This window comes from Aquarana catesbeiana, linkage group LG01 (assembly GCF_042186555.1).
Source record: "Aquarana catesbeiana isolate 2022-GZ linkage group LG01, ASM4218655v1, whole genome shotgun sequence".
Classification (NCBI taxonomy): domain Eukaryota; kingdom Metazoa; phylum Chordata; class Amphibia; order Anura; family Ranidae; genus Aquarana; species Aquarana catesbeiana.
In genome coordinates, this window is record NC_133324.1 from 988,437,918 (window position 1) to 988,460,485 (window position 22,568).

The 22,568-nt window shown below is 48.3% G+C and overlaps 1 protein-coding gene across 1 annotated transcript in view; it reads left to right on the forward strand.

Moving 5' to 3' along the window:
* The first annotated feature begins 466 nt into the window (after window positions 1-466).
* The window catches only part of NPR2 (natriuretic peptide receptor 2), a 187,154-nt gene continuing 165,052 nt past the window's right edge, over window positions 467-22,568 (forward strand). The window contains exon 1 of the mRNA XM_073612133.1: window positions 467-1,407. Within this exon, the coding sequence (XP_073468234.1) occupies window positions 672-1,407 (736 nt within the window). The 5' untranslated portion in view covers window positions 467-671. The remainder of the gene's footprint in view (window positions 1,408-22,568) is intronic.

Genomic DNA, 22,568 nt, shown 5'->3' on the forward strand with positions numbered 1-22,568 from the left:
TCCACCAAGTTCCCCCTAAAAAAAAGCTATATTAATATAGTTATTAGTAGAAGCTCTCCGTATGTTACATAGTTGCGGTATGCGGTGTATGTGTGTGTGTGTGTGTATATATATATATTATGTGTCTTTAGTAGAAGCTCTGTGTATGTTACATAGTTACAGTATGCGGTATATATATATATTATGTGTCTTTAGTAGAAGCTCTGCGTATGTTACACAGTTGCAGTTTGTATCCCCTCCGCCCTCCTATAGGAGCTGTTTATGTTTGGTCTCCATGTTGGGATGGTGCAGGGATTGTAGCGGAGACCTATAGAGATTAGGAGTTCTGTTTTTAGCTGAGTATAAGATTACAGGACACAATGTATAGGACGTCAGTAGCGGTAGGTGGCCTGTAGGGGGAGTGGTGCCCCTTGGTCTCGGTGTTTGTGGTATGACATCTGGAGAGAGAGGTGAGGGGGGCTGTGAAGTAAGGAGGAGGAGGAGACGATCTCATAGCAGTCTTCTCTCAGCTCTGGGATATCTGTGTGTGTTTTTGCTCCTGTCCTGTGTGCCCAGGGGAGGCTCCCCCCCCCCGTCTGACGCTGCCCTTTGGGTGTGGAGGGTATGGCCCGTCTACATACGTGACTGAGACGCGTGTTCCTGGACGCCGTAGAGCACCCTCCAACTCCTAGATGACGATGCCAATATTGGAGTGTCCTGTCCCGAGACTCAGCACTCTACCTACCTTCCTTCTCCTTCTTTTCCTGTCCTGCCTTCCGCTGCCTTCCCATCAGACTCCCACCGCTAACCGCACATTGACATTGGCCGTGGTCCTGCCTGACAGCAACCTGCGCTATGCTTGGTCGTGGCCCCGCGTGTCCCCGGCATTGCATATGGCGGTGGAACGGGCACAGAATGAACTTCAGCTCCTGCCGGGATATCAGGTGAAAATAATCTTCCTGACCTCTGAGCTGGACGGGGCCTGCTCGGAATATGTGGCCCCTCTCAATGCCGTAGACTTGAAGCTCTACCACAACCCTGACGTACTTTTTGGTCCAGGATGCGTCTATCCTACTGCCTCGGTTGCCCGCTTTGCCACCCATTGGCGCCTTCCGCTTATAACAGCTGGGGCCGTGGCATTTGGCTTTAAACCTGATGATGAACAGTACAACACAACAGTGAGGACAGGCCCCACAGCCAACAAGCTCGGGGAGTTCGTAACTCACCTACATGACCACTTCAACTGGACCTCTCGGGCTGCTCTCGTCTACCACGATGTCAAGAAGGACCATCGGCCTCATTACTTCATCATTGAAGGGGTCTTCCTGGCCCTGAAGGAGTTAAACAATCTGACTGTGGACTCCCAGATGTACCCCGAGGATGAAAATGAGGCCAATGTCATCCAGTTCATCCAGAACAATGGGCGAGGTAAGTGTCCACTGATACATTCTTCCTTCTCCATCAGGTTTGGTGTTCAGGTTCCACCTTCAGGATTGTGCAATGTCTGTCCTGCTGGGGAGTTGTGGCCTCCATGTCATGTAGGTCTGGGAAACTGGAGCTCTGATGAGTGTCGGGGACTGTTTGATGTGGAGCTCACCCTCGGTGGTAGGGTGGCACCACCAATATCAGGATCTATTGATTCATCCAGAACAATGGGCAAGGTAAGTTCCCCCTGATATGTTCTTCCTTCTCCATCGGGCTTGGTGTTCAGGTTCCACTTTTGGGATTGTGCAATGTCTGCCCCTCTCGGGGTATGTGGCCTCCATCATGCAGGTCTGGGCTGGTGGAGCTCTATCAGGGACTGTTTGATGTGGATGGACTCTCTCTGTGGTAGAGTGACACTATCATTATTAGGATCTATTGACTCATTCAGATGGAGGTGTTCTGATGGCTCCAACAATCTGTCAGGAGATCCTGATGATGGGAGATTGGAATGTGATTGGGTCACCCCTATGATGAGGGACAGTTGTTGGGGATGTAAATAGCCAGGTTTCGGTGTCTTCTGATCACATGGGAGATATACCTTTTGTTTGAGGGGGTATCGGGATTTGCTGTCTGTGCTGTGGTCAGAAGATGACCTTCATGACATCACTCTCACCAATACACGCCATCGTGCCAATCTCTCTAGAATATTTCATCCGAATGTGTGGGGGAGGAAGCTTCCCAAGCACAGGAAGGGCCCCTGAAGTATAGATCTGGGAGGTAGAAAGGTTCTAGGAGCAAATTAAGCCACTGGAAGTCATCCTTCACCAGCAAGGTGGCCATTTTGTGTGATGACAACCTCAGGTCTCTCCATCCTCTGGTGCCCAACTCCTTCCTGCCAAATATCCGGGTGAATTAAGGTGAATGGATGGGGGGAAGGGTGCCGGGCAGTGAATGGAGATGATTGGACAGAGGCAATGGTCTCTGGTGTTGGATGGAGGTGAATGGTTGGAGGGAAGGGTGTCTGGTGGTGAATGGATGGAGGGAAGGTTGTCTGACAGTGAAAGGAGGAGATTGGATGGAGAATGGAGGTAAATAGATGGAGAGAAGGGTGTCTGGTGGTGAACAGAGGTGGCTGGATGGAGGGAAAAGTGTCTGGTGGTGAATGGAGGTGAATGGATGGAGGGAAGGATGTTTGGTAGTCAATGGAAGTGAATCAATGAAGGGAAGAGGGTCTGGTTGTGAATAGAGGTGAATAGATTGAGGAAAGGGTGTTTGGGTAAATGGAAGTGAATGGATGAAGTGAAGAGGGTCTGGTTGTGAATAGAGGTGGATGGAGGGAAGGGTGGGTGGAGGTAATTGGTTGGAAGGAAGGCTGTCTGGTGGTAAATTGAGGTGATTGGACAAAAGGAAGGGCGACTTGTGGCATATGGAGGTGATTGGAGAAATAGAAGGGTGTCTAGTAGTGAATGGATGGTATTGGATGGAGAGAATGGTGGTGAATGGAGGTGTTTGGACAGAAGGAAGTGTGGTGGTAAATGGTAGTAAATGGAGAGGGGTGGGTGGAGGGAAGGGTGTCTGGATGGGGGGAAGGGTGCCGGGCAGTAAATGGAGATGATTGGACAAAGGCAATGGTCTCTGGTGTTGAATGGAGGTGAATGGTTGGAGGGAAGAGTGTCTAGTGGTAAATAGAGGTGAATGGAAGGAGGGAAGGTTGTCTGACAGTGAATGGAGGAGATTGGATGATAAAAGGGTGCCTGGTGGTGAATGGAGGTAAATAGATGGAGAGAAGGGTGTCTGATGGTGAACAGAGGTGGCTGGATGGAGGTAAAGGTGTCTGGTGGTGAATGGAGGTGAATGGATGGAGGGAAGGATGTTTGGTAGTCAATGGAAGAGAATGGATGAAGGGAAGAGGGTCTGGTTGTGAATAGAGGTGAATGGATGGAGGAAAGGGTGTTTGGTGGTAAATGGAAGAGAATGGATGAAGGGAAGAGGGTCTGGTTGTGAATAGAGGTGAATGGATGGAGGAAAGGGTGTTTGGTGGTAAATGGAAGAGAATGGATGAAGGGAAGAGGGTCTGGTTGTGAATAGAGGTGGATGGAGGAAAGGGTGTTTGGTGGTAAATGGAAGAGAATGGATGAAGGGAAGAGGGTCTGGTTGTGAATAGAGGTGGATGGAGGGAAGGGTGGGTGGAAGTAATTGGTTGGAAGGAAGGGTGTCTGATGGTGGATAGATGTAGGTGGATGGAGGGAGGGATGTCTGGTGGTGGATAGAGGTGATTGGATGGAGGGAAAGGTGTCTGGTGGTAGATGAATTTCATTGGATGGAAGGAAGGGTGTCTGGTGGTGGTCATGGTGCAGGTGATTGGATGGATGGAAGGGTGTCTGATGGTTGATGGAGATGATTGGAGGGAAGGGTGTCTAGTGGTGGATGGAGGTGACTGGATGGAGGGAAGGGTGTCTGGTGGTGGATGAAGGTGACTGGATGGAGGAAAGGGTGTCTGGTGGTAGATATATTTTATTGGATGGTAGGAAGGGTGCCTGGTGGTGGGTGGAGGTGATTGGATGGAGGGAAGGGTGTCTGGTGGTGGCTGGAGGTGATTGGATGGAGGGAAGGGTGTCTGGTGGTGGATGGAGGGAAGGGTATATGGTGGTTGATTGAGGTCAATGGTTGAAGGAAGGGGTGTCTGCTTTTAAATGGAGGTGGTTGGATGGAGGTGATTGGATGGATGAAGGGACATCTGGTGGTGGATAGAGGTGAATGGATGGAGGGAAGGGTGTCTGGTGGTGGATAGAGGTGAATGGATGGAGGAAAGGGTGTCTGGTGGTGGATAGAGGTGGTTGGATGGAGGGAAAGATTTCTGGTGGTAGATGGATTTAATTGGATGGCAGGAAGGGTGTCTGGTGATTGGATGGAGGGAAGGGTGTCTGATAGTTAATGAATGTTATTGGATGGCAGGATTGGTGCCTGGTGGTGAATGGAGGTGATTGGACCGAGGGAAGGATGTCTGGTGGTAAATGAAGGTGAATGGATGGAGGGAAGGGGGTCTATTGATGAATAAAGGTGATTGGAAGGAGGAAAGGAAAGGACATCTAGTAGTGAATGAATGTTATTGGATGGCAGGAATGGTGCCTGGTGGTGGGTGAAGGTGATTGGATGGAGGAAAGGGTGTCTGGTGGTGGTGGAGTTGATTGGATGAAGGGAATGGTGTCTGGTGGTGGATGGAGGGAAGGGTGTCTGGTGGTGGTGGAGGTGAATAGATGAAGGGAAGGGTGTCTGGTGGTGGTGGAGGTGAATAGATGAAGGGAAGGGTGTCTGGTGGTAGATGGAGGTGAATAGATGAAGGGAAGGGTGTCTGGTAGTGGGTGAAGGTGACTGGATAGAGGGAATTGTATCTGGTGGCGAATGGAGGTCAACGGTTAAAGGGGTGTCTGGTATTAAATGGAGGTAATTGGATGGAGAGGGTGGAGTCTATGAATTGAGGCATTTGGATGGAGAGAGTGGAATCTATGAATGGAGGTGATTGGACAAAGAGGTTGGAGTCTATGAGTGGAGGTGATTGGACGGAGAGGGTGGAGTCTGTAAATGGAGGTGATTGGACAGAGAGGGTGGAGTCTGTGAACGAAGGTGATTGGACAGAGGGGTTGGAATCTATGAATGGATTGGATGGAGAGGGTGAAGTCTGTGAATAAAGGTGATTGGACAAAGAGGTTGGAGTCTATGAGTGGAGGTGATTGGACAGAGAGGGTGGAGTCTATGAATGGAGGGGATTGGATGGAGAGGGTGGAGTCTGTGAATGGAGGTGATTGGACAGAGAGGTATGAGTCTATGAATGGAGGTTGGTTGTTTGTGGTGATTGGATGGAGAGGGTGGAGTCTATGAATGGAGGTTGGAGGTTTGTGGTGAATGGATGGAGAGAGTGGAGTTTATGAATGAAAGTGATTGGATGGAGAGGGTGGAGTCTATGAATGAAAGTGATTGGATGGAGAGGGTGAAGTCCATGAATGGAGGTGATTGGATGGAGAGGGCAGAGTCTATGAATGGAGGTGATTGGGTGGAGAGGGTGGAGTTTATGAATGAAGGTGATTTGATGGAGAGGGTGGAGTCTATGAATGGAGGTGATTGGATGGAGAGGGTGGAGTCTATGAATGGAGGTTGGGGGTTTGTGGTGATTGGATGGAGAGGGTGGAGTTTCTGAATGAAGGTGATTTGATGGAGAGGGTGGAGTCTATGAATGGAGGTGATTGGATGGAGAGGGTGGAGTCTATGAATGGAGGTTGGGGATTTGTGGTGATTGGATGGAGAGGGTGAAGTCTATAAAAGGAGGTTGGGGGTTTGTGGTGATTGGATGGAGAGGGTGGAGTCTATGAATGAAGGTGATTGGATGGAGAGGGTGGAGTCTATGAATGAAGGTGATTGGATGGAGAGGGTGAAGTCTATGAATGGAGGTGATTGGATGGGGAGGGTGAAGTCTATAAATGGAGGTTGGGGGGTTGTGGTGATTGGATGGAGAGGGTGGAGTCTACGAATGGAGGTGATTGGATGGGGAGGGTGAAGTCTATAAATGGAGGTTGGGGGGTTGTGGTGATTGGATGGAGAGGGTGGAGTCTATGAATGAAGGTGATTGGATGGAGAGGGTGAATTCTATGAATGGAGGTGATTGGATGGGGAGGGTGAAGTCTATAAATGGAGGTTGGGGGGTTGTGGTGATTGGATGGAGAGGGTGGAGTCTATGAATGAAGGTGATTGGATGGAGAGGGTGAAGTCTATGAATGGAGGTGATTGGATGGGGAGGGTGAAGTCTATGAATGAAGGTGATTGGATGGGGAGGGTGAAGTCTACGAATGGAGGTGATTGGATGGGGAGGGTGAAGTCTATAAATAGAGGTTGGGGGGTTTGTGGTGATTGGATGGAGAGGGTGGAGTCTATGAATGAAGGTGATTGGATGGAGAGGGTGAAGTATATGAATGGAGGTGATTGGATGAAGAGGGTGGAGTCTATAAATGGAGGTTGGGGGTTTGTGGTGATTGGTTGTGGTTGGTGGTGATTGGTTGCAGTTGATGGTTATTGGTTGTGGTTGGTGGTGATTGGAGGTGGTTGGTGGTGATTGGTTGTGGTTGGTGGTGATTGGTTGTGGTTGGTGGTGATTGGTTGTGGTTGGTGGTGATAAGAGGTGGTTGGTGGTGATTGGTTGCAGTTGATGGTTATTGGTTGTGGTTGGTGGTGATTGGAGGTGGTTGGTGGTGATTGGTTGCAGTTGATGGTTATTGGTTGTGGTTGGTGGTGATTGGTTGTGGTTGGTGGTGATTGGATGTGGTTGGTGGTGATTGGTTGCAGTTGATGGTTATTGGTTGTGGTTGGTGGTGATTGGTTGTGGTTGGTGGTGATTGGTTGCGGTTGATGGTTATTGGTTGTGGTTGGTGGTGATAAGAGGTGGTTGGTGGTGATTGGTTGCAGTTGATGGTTATTGGTTGTGGTTGGTGGTGATTGGAGGTGGTTGGTGGTGATTGGTTGCAGTTGATGGTTATTGGTTGTGGTTGGTGGTGATTGGTTGTGGTTGGTGGTGATTGGAGGTGTTTAGTGGCTATTGGTTGTGGTTGGTAGTGATTGGAAGTGGTTGGTAGTGATTGGTTGTGGTTGGTGGTGATTGGTTGCGGTTGATGGTTATTGGTTGTGGTTGGTGGTGATTGGAGGTGTTTAGTGGCTATTGGTTGTGGTTGGAAGTGGTTGGTAGTGATTGGAAGTGGTTGGTGGTGATAGGAGGACTTTGGTGGTGTTTTGTAGTGATCTCTTGCGGTTGGTGGTGATTGGTTGTGGTTGGTGGTGATTGGTTGCAGTTGATGGTTATTGGTTGTGGTTGGTGGTGATTGGAGGTGGTTGGTGGTGATTGGTTGTGGTTGGTGGTGATTGGTTGTGGTTGGTGGTGATTGGTTGCAGTTGATGGTTATTGGTTGCGGTTGGTGGTGATTGGTTGTGGTTGGTGGTGATTGGTTGCAGCTGATGGTTATTGGTTGTGGTTGGTGGTGATTGGAGGTGGTTGGTGGTGATTGGTTGCAGTTGATGGTTATTGGTTGTGGTTGGTGGTGATTGGTTGTGGTTGGTGGTGATTGGAGGTGTTTAGTGGCTATTGGTTGTGGTTGGTAGTGATTGGTAGTGATTGGTTGTGGTTGGTGGTGATTGGTTGCGGTTGATGGTTATTGGTTGTGGTTGGTGGTGATTGGAGGTGTTTAGTGGCTATTGGTTGTGGTTGGTAGTGATTAGTAGTGATTGGAAGTGGTTGGTAGTGATTGGAAGTGGTTGGTGGTGATAGGAGGACTTTGGTGGTGTTTTGTAGTGATCTCTTGCGGTTGGTGGTGATTGGTTGTGGTTGGTGGTGATTGGTTGCAGTTGATGGTTATTGGTTGTGGTTGGTGGTGATTGGAGGTGGTTGGTGGTGATTGGTTGTGGTTGGTGGTGATTGGTTGTGGTTGGTGGTGATTGGTTGCAGTTGATGGTTATTGGTTGCGGTTGGTGGTGATTGGTTGTGGTTGGTGGTGATTGGTTGCAGCTGATGGTTATTGGTTGTGGTTGGTGGTGATTGGAGGTGGTTGGTGGTGATTGGTTGCAGTTGATGGTTATTGGTTGTGGTTGGTGGTGATTGGTTGTGGTTGGTGGTGATTGGAGGTGTTTAGTGGCTATTGGTTGTGGTTGGTAGTGATTGGTAGTGATTGGAAGTGGTTGGTGGTGATTGGTTGCGGTTGATGGTTATTGGTTGTGGTTGGTGGTGATTGGAGGTGTTTAGTGGCTATTGGTTGTGGTTGGTAGTGATTAGTAGTGATTGGAAGTGGTTGGTAGTGATTGGAAGTGGTTGGTGGTGATAGGAGGACTTTGGTGGTGTTTTGTAGTGATCTCTTGCGGTTGGTGGTGATTGGTTGTGGTTGGTGGTGATTGGTTGCAGTTGATGGTTATTGGTTGTGGTTGGTGGTGATTGGAGGTGGTTGGTGGTGATTGGTTGTGGTTGGTGGTGATTGGTTGTGGTTGGTGGTGATTGGTTGCAGTTGATGGTTATTGGTTGCGGTTGGTGGTGATTGGTTGTGGTTGGTGGTGATTGGTTGCAGCTGATGGTTATTGGTTGTGGTTGGTGGTGATTGGAGGTGGTTGGTGGTGATTGGTTGCAGTTGATGGTTATTGGTTGTGGTTGGTGGTGATTGGTTGTGGTTGGTGGTGATTGGAGGTGTTTAGTGGCTATTGGTTGTGGTTGGTAGTGATTGGAAGTGGTTGGTAGTGATTGGAAGTGGTTGGTGGTGATTGGTTGCGGTTGATGGTTATTGGTTGTGGTTGGTGGTGATTGGAGGTGTTTAGTGGCTATTGGTTGTGGTTGGTAGTGATTAGTAGTGATTGGAAGTGGTTGGTAGTGATTGGAAGTGGTTGGTGGTGATAGGAGGACTTTGGTGGTGTTTTGTAGTGATCTCTTGCGGTTGGTGGTGATTGGTTGTGGTTGGTGGTGATTGGTTGCAGTTGATGGTTATTGGTTGTGGTTGGTGGTGATTGGAGGTGGTTGGTGGTGATTGGTTGTGGTTGGTGGTGATTGGTTGTGGTTGGTGGTGATTGGTTGCAGTTGATGGTTATTGGTTGCGGTTGGTGGTGATTGGTTGTGGTTGGTGGTGATTGGTTGCAGCTGATGGTTATTGGTTGTGGTTGGTGGTGATTGGAGGTGGTTGGTGGTGATTGGTTGCAGTTGATGGTTATTGGTTGTGGTTGGTGGTGATTGGTTGTGGTTGGTGGTGATTGGAGGTGTTTAGTGGCTATTGGTTGTGGTTGGTAGTGATTGGTAGTGATTGGAAGTGGTTGGTAGTGATTGGAAGTGGTTGGTGGTGATAGGAGGACTTTGGTGGTGTTTTGTAGTGATCTCTTGTGGTTGGTGGTGATTGGTTGCAGTTGATGGTTATTGGTTGTGGTTGGTGGTGATTGGAGGTGGTTGGTGGTGATTGGTTGTGGTTGGTGGTGATTGGTTGTGGTTGGTGGTGATTGGTTGCAGTTGATGGTTATTGGTTGCGGTTGGTGGTGATTGGTTGTGGTTGGTGGTGATTGGTTGCAGCTGATGGTTATTGGTTGTGGTTGGTGGTGATTGGAGGTGGTTGGTGGTGATTGGCTGCAGTTGATGGTTATTGGTTGTGGTTGGTGGTGATTGGTTGTGGTTGGTGGTGATTGGAGGTGTTTAGTGGCTATTGGTTGTGGTTGGTAGTGATTGGTAGTGATTGGTTGTGGTTGGTGGTGATTGGTTGCGGTTGATGGTTATTGGTTGTGGTTGGTGGTGATTGGAGGTGTTTAGTGGCTATTGGTTGTGGTTGGTAGTGATTAGTAGTGATTGGAAGTGGTTGGTAGTGATTGGAAGTGGTTGGTGGTGATAGGAGGACTTTGGTGGTGTTTTGTAGTGATCTCTTGCGGTTGGTGGTGATTGGTTGCGGTTGGTGGTGATTGGTTGTGGTTGGTGGTGATTGGTTGCAGTTGATGGTTATTGGTTGTGGTTGGTGGTGATTGGAGGTGGTTGGTGGTGATTGGTTGTGGTTGGTGGTGATTGGTTGTGATTGGTGGTGATTGGTTGCAGTTGATGGTTATTGGTTGCGGTTGGTGGTGATTGGTTGTGGTTGGTGGTGATTGGTTGCAGCTGATGGTTATTGGTTGTGGTTGGTGGTGATTGGAGGTGGTTGGTGGTGATTGGTTGCAGTTGATGGTTATTGGTTGTGGTTGGTGGTGATTGGTTGTGGTTGGTGGTGATTGGAGGTGTTTAGTGGCTATTGGTTGTGGTTGGTAGTGATTGGTAGTGATTGGTTGTGGTTGGTGGTGATTGGTTGCGGTTGATGGTTATTGGTTGTGGTTGGTGGTGATTGGAGGTGTTTAGTGGCTATTGGTTGTGGTTGGTAGTGATTAGTAGTGATTGGAAGTGGTTGGTAGTGATTGGAAGTGGTTGGTGGTGATAGGAGGACTTTGGTGGTGTTTTGTAGTGATCTCTTGCGGTTGGTGGTGATTGGTTGTGGTTGGTGGTGATTGGTTGAGGTTGGTGGTGTTTTGTAGTGATCTCTTGTGGTTGGTGGTGTGAACCTGATCACACTACAATCTGATTGTACACTCCATTATTATTAGATACATTTTCCCGAGATCTGAAGGAATCTGTATGGATCAAATTGGTGTGAAGTTGGATGAGTCGGGATGGAATAAGTCGGGTTGTTAGATTTGATCTCACCTGTTGTTAAACATTTGAATCTTCTCAGCTAATCTCGTAAGATTGTACAATCAGGTTGTAAAGTGTGTGGCCACATAGCTCTGTACAGATTATGTACATTGTGCCAATTGTCAATCAGAAGACCCCACCTGGTCTCAGCTCACCAACCCCCACCCCACAGATCTCCCCATATGTGTGTGCGGCAGATGTAGATGTAGACCTCAGACTGAGTGGGAATTGAACATCAGATATCATATCTTTGAGATTGACCCCATACACAGGAAGACTCAGGATGGACAATCTGGTTGTATGATGGTCGACTCTGTGGAGAGATTATCTTTGAGGGTCTGATCCCATGCGTGGTGAGAGTTTCCAAAGATTGGGGTCTGTGTTCCCGATTGTGCTGTACCGATATGGCGGGTGTGATGGGCGATTGGTGGTCAGTGCTGATGAAAGGTTGTATACATTCGGTATTTCTGTACATTGCGAGCCCGACTCATTCAGCTGATCCCTTCCCAACATCGATTGTATGGCACACATCTCCATAACCTGTCCTACCATGACAACCAATCTGTCCAAACATTTGGACGTTGTTCTCCGATCTGTCAGAACATGTGCACCGGGCCTGATTATGGGAAGCTTTAAGGCTGACCATACACTTTACAATCTGGTTGTACAATCTCTGTACAATGTTCCTTTAAACTCCCTACAATTAGTATCAAGGCCGGCCCTTGTACTGCAAAGATCTAAAGGAGATTGTACAATCAGATTGTATGGTGGATGGTCGGGTCTAAAGCTGTCCTCACACCTTGATCTGCCAACAGCTATGTAGTGGAATGGCTGGCCTGACTGGATAGATGAGGAAGGTCCTCTTATTAGATTGTTGATGGTAGATATAAAGCAGATTATACAATCAGATTGTATGGTGTATGGCTAGTCGTTTCTCTGAAAACCTTTTGGTGGAAAATCTTTGCAGATCGGGGAAATGTTGGGAAGAATTTGATTTCTCTGAGAATGGGATGAGAACGGCTTTATGAATCAGCAGAACGGTCAGGGAGGAGAGGAGGTGGCGCTGTGGGGACTGATCTGTTGTGTCGGGAAGTCCCCGGAGGTCGGCCATCTGTCTATTGATCGTCTAATGGAAGATCTCATCTGCTGTGATCAGCTGAGTGCTGACTGTGCTGCCTTTGGGCCCCACCTCCTCTAAGTGATAACAATCTATACAACTGTTTATCTTAGGGACCCCAATCCTTCTGTCCTTCTTCTGGGACCCCAATCCTTCTGTCCTTCTTCTGGGACCCCAATCCTTCTGTCCTTCTACTGGGACCCCAATCCTTCTGTCCTTCTTCTTGGACCCCAATCCTTCTGTCCTTCTCCGGGGACCCCAATCCTTCTGTCCTTCTTCTGGGACCCCAATCCTTCTGTCCTTCTTCTGGGACCCCAATCCTTCTGTCCTTCTTCTTGGACCCCAATCCTTCTGTCCTTCTCCGAGGACCCCAATCCTTCTGTCCTTCTCCGGGGACCCCAATCCTTCTGTCTTTCTTCTGGGACCCCAATCCTTCTGTCCTTCTCCGGGGACCCCAATCCTTCTGTCCTTCTGGGACCCCAATCCTTCTGTCCTTCTTCTGGGACCCCAATCCTTCTGTCCTTCTCCGGGGACCCCAATCCTTCTGTCCTTCTTCTGGGACCCCAATCCTTCTGTCCTTCTCCGGGGACCCCAATCCTTCTGTCCTTCTGGGACCCCAATCCTTCTGTCCTTCTTCTGGGACCCCAATCCTTCTGTCCTTCTCCGGGGACCCCATTCCTTCTGTCCTTCTTCTGGGACCCCAATCCTTCTGTCCTTCTTCTGGGACCCCAATCCTTCTGTCCTTCTTCTGGGACCCCAATCCTTCTGTCCTTCTTCTGGGACCCCAATCCTTCTGTCCTTCTTCTGGGACCCCAATCCTTCTGTCCTTCTTCTGGGACCCCAATCCTTCTGTCCTTCTGGGACCCCAATCCTTCTGTCCTTCTTCTGGGACCCCAATCCTTCTGTCCTTCTTCTGGGACCCCAATCCTTCTGTCCTTCTTCTGGGACCCCAATCCTTCTGTCCTTCTTCTGGGACCCCAATCCTTCTGTCCTTCTTCTGGGACCCCAATCCTTCTGTTCTTCTTCTGGGACCCCAATCCTTCTGTCCTTCCTCTGGGACCCCAATCGTTCTGTCCTTCCTCTGGGACCCCAATCCTTCTGTCCTTCTTCTGGGACCCCAATCCTTCTGTCCTTCTTCTGGGACCCCAATCCTTCTGTTCTTCTTCTGGGACCCCAATCCTTCTGTCCTTCCTCTGGGACCCCAATCGTTCTGTCCTTCCTCTGGGACCCCAATCGTTCTGTCCTTCTTCTGGGACCCCAATCGTTCTGTCCTCCTTCTGGGACCCCAATCGTTCTGTCCTCCTTCTGGGACCCCAATCGTTCTGTCCTCCTTCTGGGACCCCAATCGTTCTGTCCTTCTTCTGGGACCCCAATTGTTCTGTCTTTCTGTGACCCCAATCCTTCTGTCCTTCTTCTGTGACCCAAATTCTTCTGTCCTTCTTCTGGAACCCCAATCCTTCTGTCGTTCTGGGACCCCAATCTTTCTGGAACCCCAATCCTTCTGTCTTTCTCCCGGGACCCCAATCCTTCTGTCCTTCTTGTGGTGTCCTTCTCCCAGGACCCTAATCCTTCTGACCTTCTGGGACCCCCAATCCTTCTGTTCTTCTCATGGGATCCCAATCCTTCCCCAATCCTTCTGTCCTTCTGGGACACCAATATTTCTGTCCTTCTGGGACCCCAATCCATCTGTCCTTTTCCTGAGACCCCAATCCTTCTGTCCTTTTTCTGGGACCCCATCCCCCTGTCCTTCTACTGGGACCCCAATCCTTCTTTCCTTCTACTGGAACACAAGCCCCTTTTGGCCTTCTCCTGAACATAAAGCAATGATTGCCTGGTAGTGTTTTTTGCCATGATTTCTTAGTTATTACCCAGTTATTGAAATGACTGCCCAGTGATTACCCGGTTATTGCCATGATTGCCCATTTATTGCCTGGTTATTGCCCAGTTATTGCCATGATTTCCAAGTAATTGCCTGGTTATTACCCAGTTAATGCAAAGTTATTGCCACAATTTCCCAGTTATTGGCACAATTTCCTATTTATTACCCAGTTATTCAAATGATTGCCCGGTCATTGCCATGATTGCTCAGTTACTGCCCTGATTGCCCAGTTACCACCATGATTACTCAGTTATTGCCATGATTTCCCAGATATTGCCTGGTTATTGCCTAATTAGTGCCAAGTTATTGCCATGATTTTCCAGTTATTGTCACGATTGCCCAGTTATTGTCTGGCTATTGCCCAGTTAATGCCATGATTGCCTAATTATTGCCCAGTTTTTACCCAGTTAATGCCATGAATGCCCAGTTATTTCCATAATTGCCTAGTGATTACATGGGTAATTGCCATGATTGCCCCGTTATTGCAATGATTGCTCTGTTACTGCCCAGTTATTGCCAGTGATTACCCGGTTGTTGCCATGATTGCCCAGTTATTGCCATGATTTCCTAGTTATTACCCACTTGCTGTCATGTTTATTGCCAAGTTATTGCCATGATTTCCCAGTTAATGTCTAGTTATTGCCCAGTCAATGCTGTGATTGCCTAATTATTGCCCAGTTATTACCCAGTTAATACCATGACTGCCCAGTTATTGCCATAATTTCCCAGTAATTACCCAGTAATTGCCATGATTGCCCAGGTGTTGCCATGATTTCTCTGTTATTGCCCAGTTATTGCCATGAATGTCCAGTGAATGTCCGGTTGTTGCCATGATTGCCAGTAATTGCCACGATTTCCTAGTTATTTCCCAGTTTTTGAAATGATTACTCAGTTAATACCATGATTGCCCAGTTATTGCCATGACTGCCCAGTTATTGCCATAATTGCCCAGTGATTACCCGGTTATTGCCATAATTGCCCAGTTATTTTCAGGATTGCCCAGTTATTGCCTGGTTGTTGCCATGATTGCCTAGTTATTGCCCAGTTATTGCCATGACTGCCCAGTTATTGCCATAATTGCCCAGTGATTACCCGGTTATTGCCATGATTGCCCAGTTATGTTCAGGATTGCCCAATTATTGCCATGATTGCCCAGTTATTGCTATGATTACTCGATTATTGCCATGATTGCCCAGTGATTGCCTGGTTGCTTCCATGATTGCCCACTTATTACCCAGTTATTGAAATGATTGCCTACTCAATGCCATGATTGTCTAATTATTGCCCAGTTATTACCCAGTTAATGCCATGACTGCCCAGTTTTTGCCATGATTGCCCAGTGATTACCCAGTTGTTGCCACGATTGCCCAGTTATTGCTCAGTTATTGCCCAGTTATTGCCCAGTTATTGCCCAGTTAATGCCAAGTTATTGCCATGATTGCCCGTTTAGTGCCATTATTGCCCAGTTATTGCCATGATTGTCCAATAATTTTCTGGTTGTTGCCATTATTGTCCAGTTAATGCCATGATTGCCTAGTTATTGCCATGATTTACCAGCTATCGTCATGATTGCCCAGTTATTGCCATGATTTCCCCATTATTGTCTTGGTTATTGTCCAGTTAATGCCATGACTACCTATTAATTGCCCAGTTATTACCCAGTTAATGCCATGACTGTCCAGTTATTGCCATGATTACCTGGTTATTGCCATGACTGCCCAGTTGTTGTCATGATTGCCCAGTGATTGGCTGTTTATTGCCATGATTGCTTAGTTTTTGCCTGATTACTGCCCAGTTATTGCCATGATTGGCCAGTTATCACCATGATTGCCCAGTTATCACCATGAATGCCCAGTTATCACCATGAATGCCCAGTTATTGCCCAGTTATTGCCGTGATTGTCCAGTTAATGCCCAATTATTGCCATCATATTGTCTATGCCCATGAGGTTGTGGTAGAGAAGATGAAGCACATTTGATGTTGAGTTCAGAAGATATGCAGTGCCCGGGGTTATTTACTGGTTCCAGGTGGTAGATCCAGGTCCAGGGACATTCTTGGTGTGGTGAATGAGACACAGATACAGAAAGATTGAGGACTTTGTCTATTATTTGTAACTCAGAATGGAATTCTATTATATTTAAAGTATAAGCAGTATACATCTCACAGGGGCCCCGTATATACTGTATAGCACACACCGTGGCCCTGCAAATACCATATACAGTATATGACACCAGGGCCCCAAATCCACCTCCCTGTCACTCCTTGCACACACCGCGCCCAGGACATGGAGGGCGTTTGGAGGAAGTGAGTTCAGGAGAAGAGACTTGTGACTCCTCTTTGTACATAGGGGGGAATATAACCGGTAAAATGTTTCGTGGTGTCTGGGGAATGTCAGAGGATTCTTTTATGGAAAAGTATGAAATGTGACATCATGCGGATTCCAGAGCCGGAGGGTTGTGTTCAGGCGGGGCCCCTCTGTGGTTTTGTAGAATGAGCCCCATGTGGTCTGTTACCCCCCCCCCGGGGGCACACTTCCCGGCACTCACATACTTTGCCCATGAGCTGTGCGCACGCCGGAGAGCCGGGCACCTGTCTGTCTGCCTCCTGGACGCTCATGTTTATATAAAACCCCCCAGGGAGCTGTAACACCTCTGCTGCCCTGACCTGGGGGCATTAACCCTTTCCTGACCAATGGGGGGTGCAATTCACTCATTCCAGACCTGACCTGAGCAATGGGGGGGGTTGGGGGGCATTTAACCCTTTTGTGACCTGACTTACCTAAGCAATGGGAGCATTTAACCCTTTCCTGATCTGCCCTGGGAAATGAGGGGCATTAACCATTTCCTGTACTTTAACTTGTTCATTACCTGATCTGGCCAGTAGGGAGGTCATATAACCCCTTCCTGACCTAAAGGAATTATAACCCTTTCCTAACCTAGGCAAAGGCTGAGAATTTACCCTTTCATCAGCCCTGGGCAATGAGGGCATTTAACCCTTTAGCTGACCTGAGCAATTGGGGGCATTTAACCTTTTTTTTATCTGACCTGGGAAATGAGGGATATTAACCCTGGCCTGGGCAATGGGGGGGGAGGGTAACTCTTTCCTGACCTAGGCAATGGCGAGCATTTACCCTTTGACCTGACCTGGGGAGTGGGGGGCATTTAACCTTTTCCTGACTAGGGAAATGGGGGGCATGTAACCCTTAGCTGACCTGAGCAATGGGGGGCATTTAACCCCTTACTGACCTGGAGAATGGGGGACATTTAACGCTTTCTTGGGCTGACCTTTGAGTGTGTGTGCGGGTAGGAATGGGGGAGCAACTTTAACCCTTTCCTGACCTGGGAAATGGAGGGTGACATTTAATCTTTTCCTGCCCTGATAAAAATGTGGGTGAAATGGGGGGGGGGGGGGTGAGGCACATTGAACCCTTTCCTGACCTAGGCACTAGGGCCCAGTCGACCCTTTTCTAGAATGAACTGGATATTGGGGGAGGTCAAGAAACCCTTTCCTGGCCCAGGGAATGAGGGGTACACTTAATTATTTCCTGACCTGGGCAATGGGGGAGGGGGTTGGAGGCATTTAACCCATTTGTGACATGAAGGGCATATAACCCTTTCCTGACCTAGGCAATTGGGGACATTTAACCCTTTCCTAACCTGGGGGGTGCATTTAACCTTTTTCCTAACTGGGGCAATGGGGGGCATTTAACCCTTTGCTGACTTGACTGGGGCAATAGAGGGGGGACATTTCCTGATCTGACCTGGGAAATGAGGGACATCAACCCTTTCCTGCCCTGCACAATGGGGATCAACGTAACTCTTTTCTTACCTGACTAATGGGGGGGGCTGTTACATTTAACCCTTTCCTGACCTAGGCAATGGCGAGCATGTACCCTTTCATGACCTGACCTGGGGCAGCCAGGGGCATTTACCACCTTACTGACCTGCCCTGACCTGGAAAATGTGGGGGTATTTAACCATTTTCTTGCTCTGGCCTTGGGGATGCGGGACATTTAACCCTTTTTCTTGACCTGTAAGAACAAGAAGAGTCCTATACGCCGCACATCGCTGCAAGACCCTGTGAAAGTGTAAATGACAGACTCAGCCTGGGTTCGAACCCAAGGCATGCCTCCAACGCGTTTCGCTCCACCCCAGACCTTAGTCATGGGCCTTGGAAGTGTAGGCGTGTGCATGGGTAGGAATGGGGGAGCAACTTTAACCCTTTCCTGGCCTGGAAAATGGAGGGTGCATTTAACCTTTTCCTGCCCTAATCTAAATGTGTGGGAAATAGGGGGGCATTTAACCCTTTTCAGACCTGACCTGGAGAACGTGGCACATTAAACCCTTTCCTGACTTGGGCAATAGGGCGCATTCAACCCTTTTCTGCAATGACCTGGATATGGAGACCCCTCCGAGGTCTCTGCACACTCTGGAAATTAATTTGTCCGGTGATCATCTCCTCTCCATACACAGTAAGTTTGGTGATTATTTCATATATCGGACGTATCGGTTGTAGATTGTCTCCTCTTCATACTTGGGGGGTTGGGGGAGTTTGGTGGTCATTTAATATAAATTAATTTTTACATTTTTAAATTTTAAAAAAATTAAAAAATTTTAAATTGAATTTAAATTGATTTTCCCGGCTGCAAGTTTTCTTGAAAAAAAAAACATTGCCGGCAATACAAAAAAAAAAATTACGTGGGGTCCCCCCAAAATCCATACCAGAGCCCAATCCAAACATGCAGCCTGGCAGGCCAAGAAAGGGGGGTGAGTGAGCGCCCCCACCTGCCCCCCAAAGCACCTTGTCCCCATGTTGATGCCAGGGTTGTGGGGGTATGCAGGCAGGGGGCTTATCGGAATCAACAAGGGGGCCCCCAGATCCTGCCCCCCATGTAAATGATTATGGGGTACATCGTACCCCTACTCATTCACCAAAAAAGTGTCAAAAAGAAATAAAAACACACACACAGTTTTTTAAAATTCCCTTATTAAAAATTAAAAAAACAATGTTCCCCCGATGTAGATCCATTGTCAATCACTACGCTCGCCACATAGTTGGACCCGGGGAAAAAAAAGCTCCGCAGTCAGACAGTTCTTAAATAGGTAAGGGTTGGGGCCAACTGGTGACATGCCTTTGTGATGTCACCGACCCAGCATGCACAATGTACCCCATACTCATTCACATGGGGGGTGGGATCTGAGGGTCCCCTTGTAAAAGCCCCCCCGCCTGCAGTTCCCCACAACTGCAGCCCAGGGTTGTGGGGAAGAGGCCTTTGTCCCCATCAACATTGCACGAAGCAACCCCCCCATGTTGAGGGCATGTGGCCTTGTATGGTTCAGAGGGGGGCGCTCGGTTTTCTCCCCCTTTTTTTCTGGTCCATGCTCAGATATGGATTTTGGGGGGGACCCAACGCCATTTCTTTTTTTAACTTTGACATGGGCCTGGTATGGATTGGGGGAACCCTCACTCCTTTTTTTCAAATTTTTGTATTGCCGGCAATGTTTTTTTTTTTTTTTCATTCAGCTGTCAGTGGGGAAGCCCGCTGACAGCTGATGGCTGATCCGTTACATAGGTATATAGTTAGGTTGGAAAAAGACACAGGTCCATCTATGTGTTGTTAAAGCAGAGCTCCACCCAACAGGGGAAGCTCTGCTTGTTTGCTTTTTTCCCCTCTCCGCTGCCACATTTGGCTCCTTTCAAGGGGGAGCGTGTTCCCCGTCCCCACTTCCAGGAGACCTCACCTAAGTGAGGTCCCCCGGAGGTTCGCCCCCCCCCCCCCCCCCCCCCCCCCCCGGAGGTTCGGCCCCTCCTTCCACCCTTCCACCTCCACCATGCCATTCAGAAAGCACAGCGCCCTTCCTGCATGCACAGTAGGGAACCGGCTGCGAAGCCTAAAGGCTTGGTGGTCATTTCATATATCGGTTGTAGCTTGTCTCATCTCCATATTTGAGGGTTTGGGGGGTTCGGTAGTCATTTCATATATCGGACATATCAGTTGTAGGTTGTCTCCTCTCCATACTTGGTTCGTTAGGGGGTGAGTTTGGTGGTCATTTCATATATTGGACGTATCAGTTGTAGGTTGTCTCCTCTCCATATTTGGTTGCTTGAGTGGTCATTTCATATATTGGATGTATCGGTTTTAGATTGTGTCCTCTCCATACTTATGGCATTGGGGGAGTTTGGTGGTCATTTCATTTATTGAACATATCGTTTGTAGATTGTCTCCTCTCCATATTTGGAAGGTTGGGTGGTCATTTCATATATTGGACTTATCGTTGTAGATTGTCTCCACTCCATACTTGAGGGATTTGGGGGGGTTGGTGGTCATTTCATACATCGAATGTATCGGTTGTAGATTGTCTCCTCTCCATACTTGAGGGTTTTGGGGGGGTGGTGGTCATTATATATATTGGCTGTATTGGTTGTAGATTGTCTCCTCTCCATACTTGGGGGGGGTTCGTAGTCATTTCATATATTGGATGTATTGGTTTTAGGTTGTCTCCTCAGCATATTTGGGGGGTTTGGTGGTCATTACATATATCAGATGTATCGGTTGTAGATTGTCTCCTCTCCATACTTGGGGGATTAGGGGAGTTTGGTGGTCATTTCATATATTGGACGTATTGGTTGTAGATTGTCTCTTCTCCATACTTGGGGGATTGGGGGAGTTTGGTGCTCATTTCATATATTGGACGTATTGGTTGTAGGTTGTCTCCTCTCCATATTTGGGGGGTTGGGTGGTCATTTCATGATTGTCTCCTCTCCATATTTGGGAGGTTGAGTGATCATTTCATATATCGGATGTATCGGTTGTAGGTTGTCTCATCTCCATATTTGGGTTTTTTTTGGGGGTGTGTTGGTCATTTCATATATCGGGCGTATCGGTTGTAGATTCTCTCCTCTCCTTACTCGGGGGTTGGTGGTCATTTCATATATCTGACGTATCGGTTGTGAATTGTCTCCTCTCCATAGTTGGGGGGTGGGGGGGGTTTGGCGGTCATTTCATATATCGGATGTATCGGTTGTAGATTGTCTCTTCTCCGTACTCGGGGGGGTTGGTGGTCATTTCATATATTGGACGTATCGGTTGTAGACTGGGGATTGGGGGGGTTTGGTGGTCATTTCATATATCGGTTGTAGATTGGGGGTTGGGGGGGTTGGTGATCATTTCATATATCGGATGTATCGGTTGTAGATTGGGGGTTGGGGGTGTTGGTGGTCATTGCATATATTGGGGGTTGGGGGGGTTGGTGGTCATTTCATATGTCGGACGTATCAGTTGTAGATTGTCTCCTCTCCATACCCGGGGGGTTGGTGGTCATTTCATATGTCGGACGTATCGGTTGTAGATTGTCTCCTCTCCATACCCAGGGGGTTGGTGGTCATTTCATATATCGGACGTATCGGTTGTAGCTTGGGGTTGAGGGGGTTGGTGGTCATTTCATATATTGGGGTTTGGGGTTTGGTGGTCATTTCATATATTGGGGTTTGGGGGTTTGGTGGTCATTTCATATATTGGGGTTTGGGGGTTTGGTGGTCATTTCATATATTGGGGTTTGGGGGTTTGGTGGTCATTTCATATATTGGGGTTTGGGGGTTTGGTGGTCATTTCATATATTGGGGTTTGGGGGTTTGGTGGTCATTTCATATATTGGGGGTTGGGGGGGGGGGTTGGTGGTCATTTCATATGTAGCACTAACTCTCGGTGGAGCTGCTGGTTTAAAGCTGGCTGTTACCTTCACTCTTGATACCTCTGTTTCACCGGCACCGGGTCTAGGGTCCCGTTGAGTTTACCTCTGGACGATGTAGACACCAACACTTGAGTATATTTTCCAATGCTTTAATGAACAAATAATACAGGAAGTAGCAGGAAAGAGGCAGAAGGAAAGTTGCAGGGAAGCTCAAATACCTTTCCTTAGTACTCTTTAGAACATTCTTTGTAATTGAACACTTGTGGTTGAATGCGCTCCCCTTGTGGGATTCAATCTTTGCCCGCCTGGATAGGCCTCTCTCACTTGCCTAGCAGCCAGCACGCAGCACGAACTAAAGTCTCTGCCACAGACTTATTTGGTATAAAACCCGTACGATCCTCTGCCACAGGATGTATTGGTTTGCGATGAATGTCAGACACAGTACTTGAACCTTTAAGCCAAGCAGTACTATGCAGTAAGATTACTTCAGGATACGTCCTCCAACTGAGTCACCAGGCCCCCCTCCAGACCAGCACTCTGCATGATCCTTCCATGACGGCTCCTCCCCTGGGATCTCCTCGGTTGTCCAGCTTCTTCACTCAGGATAGACAGCTCAGGACCATTCCTCTGCTGCTGTGGTAGACCCCAGACAAGCTTCTGGGCCCACCCACATGCCACAGCGACGTGGGCCTCCGGAACAGAGGAGCACGAGGTGGTACTCTTAACGCATACCTGTCGGCCAGGAGGGCCAGCAGGTGGCTGAAAACGAACCCTAAAACATGGCGTCTGTCCCATAAATACCCTCTCCCAGAATGCAACTCGGAGGACCACCTCCACCGAGTTATCTCCGGGACAGAGGAGCACTCATACACTTCAACATGTTGCCTTTCCAACACCAGCCTATGGTGACAACGACACCCACAGGCACAATGTGGAACTACACGCAACTCAGGCAAGCTGGAACAGAGGCAAATCTAACTTCATCTAATAAGTGACCCACTAGATTTACCTATCAGTGGTAGATTAAAAATCTACCAGCGCTACACATATCGGACGTATCGGTTGTAGATTGGGGGTTGGGGGGGTTGGTGGTCATTGCATATATTGGGGGTTGGGGGGTTTGGTGGTCATTTCATATATCGTATGTTTCGGTTGTAGATTGGGGTTTGGTGGTCATTGCATATATTGGGGGTTGGGGGGGTTTGGTGGTCATTTCATATATCGGTTGTAGATTGGGGGTTGCTGGTCATTTCATATATTGGGGGTTGG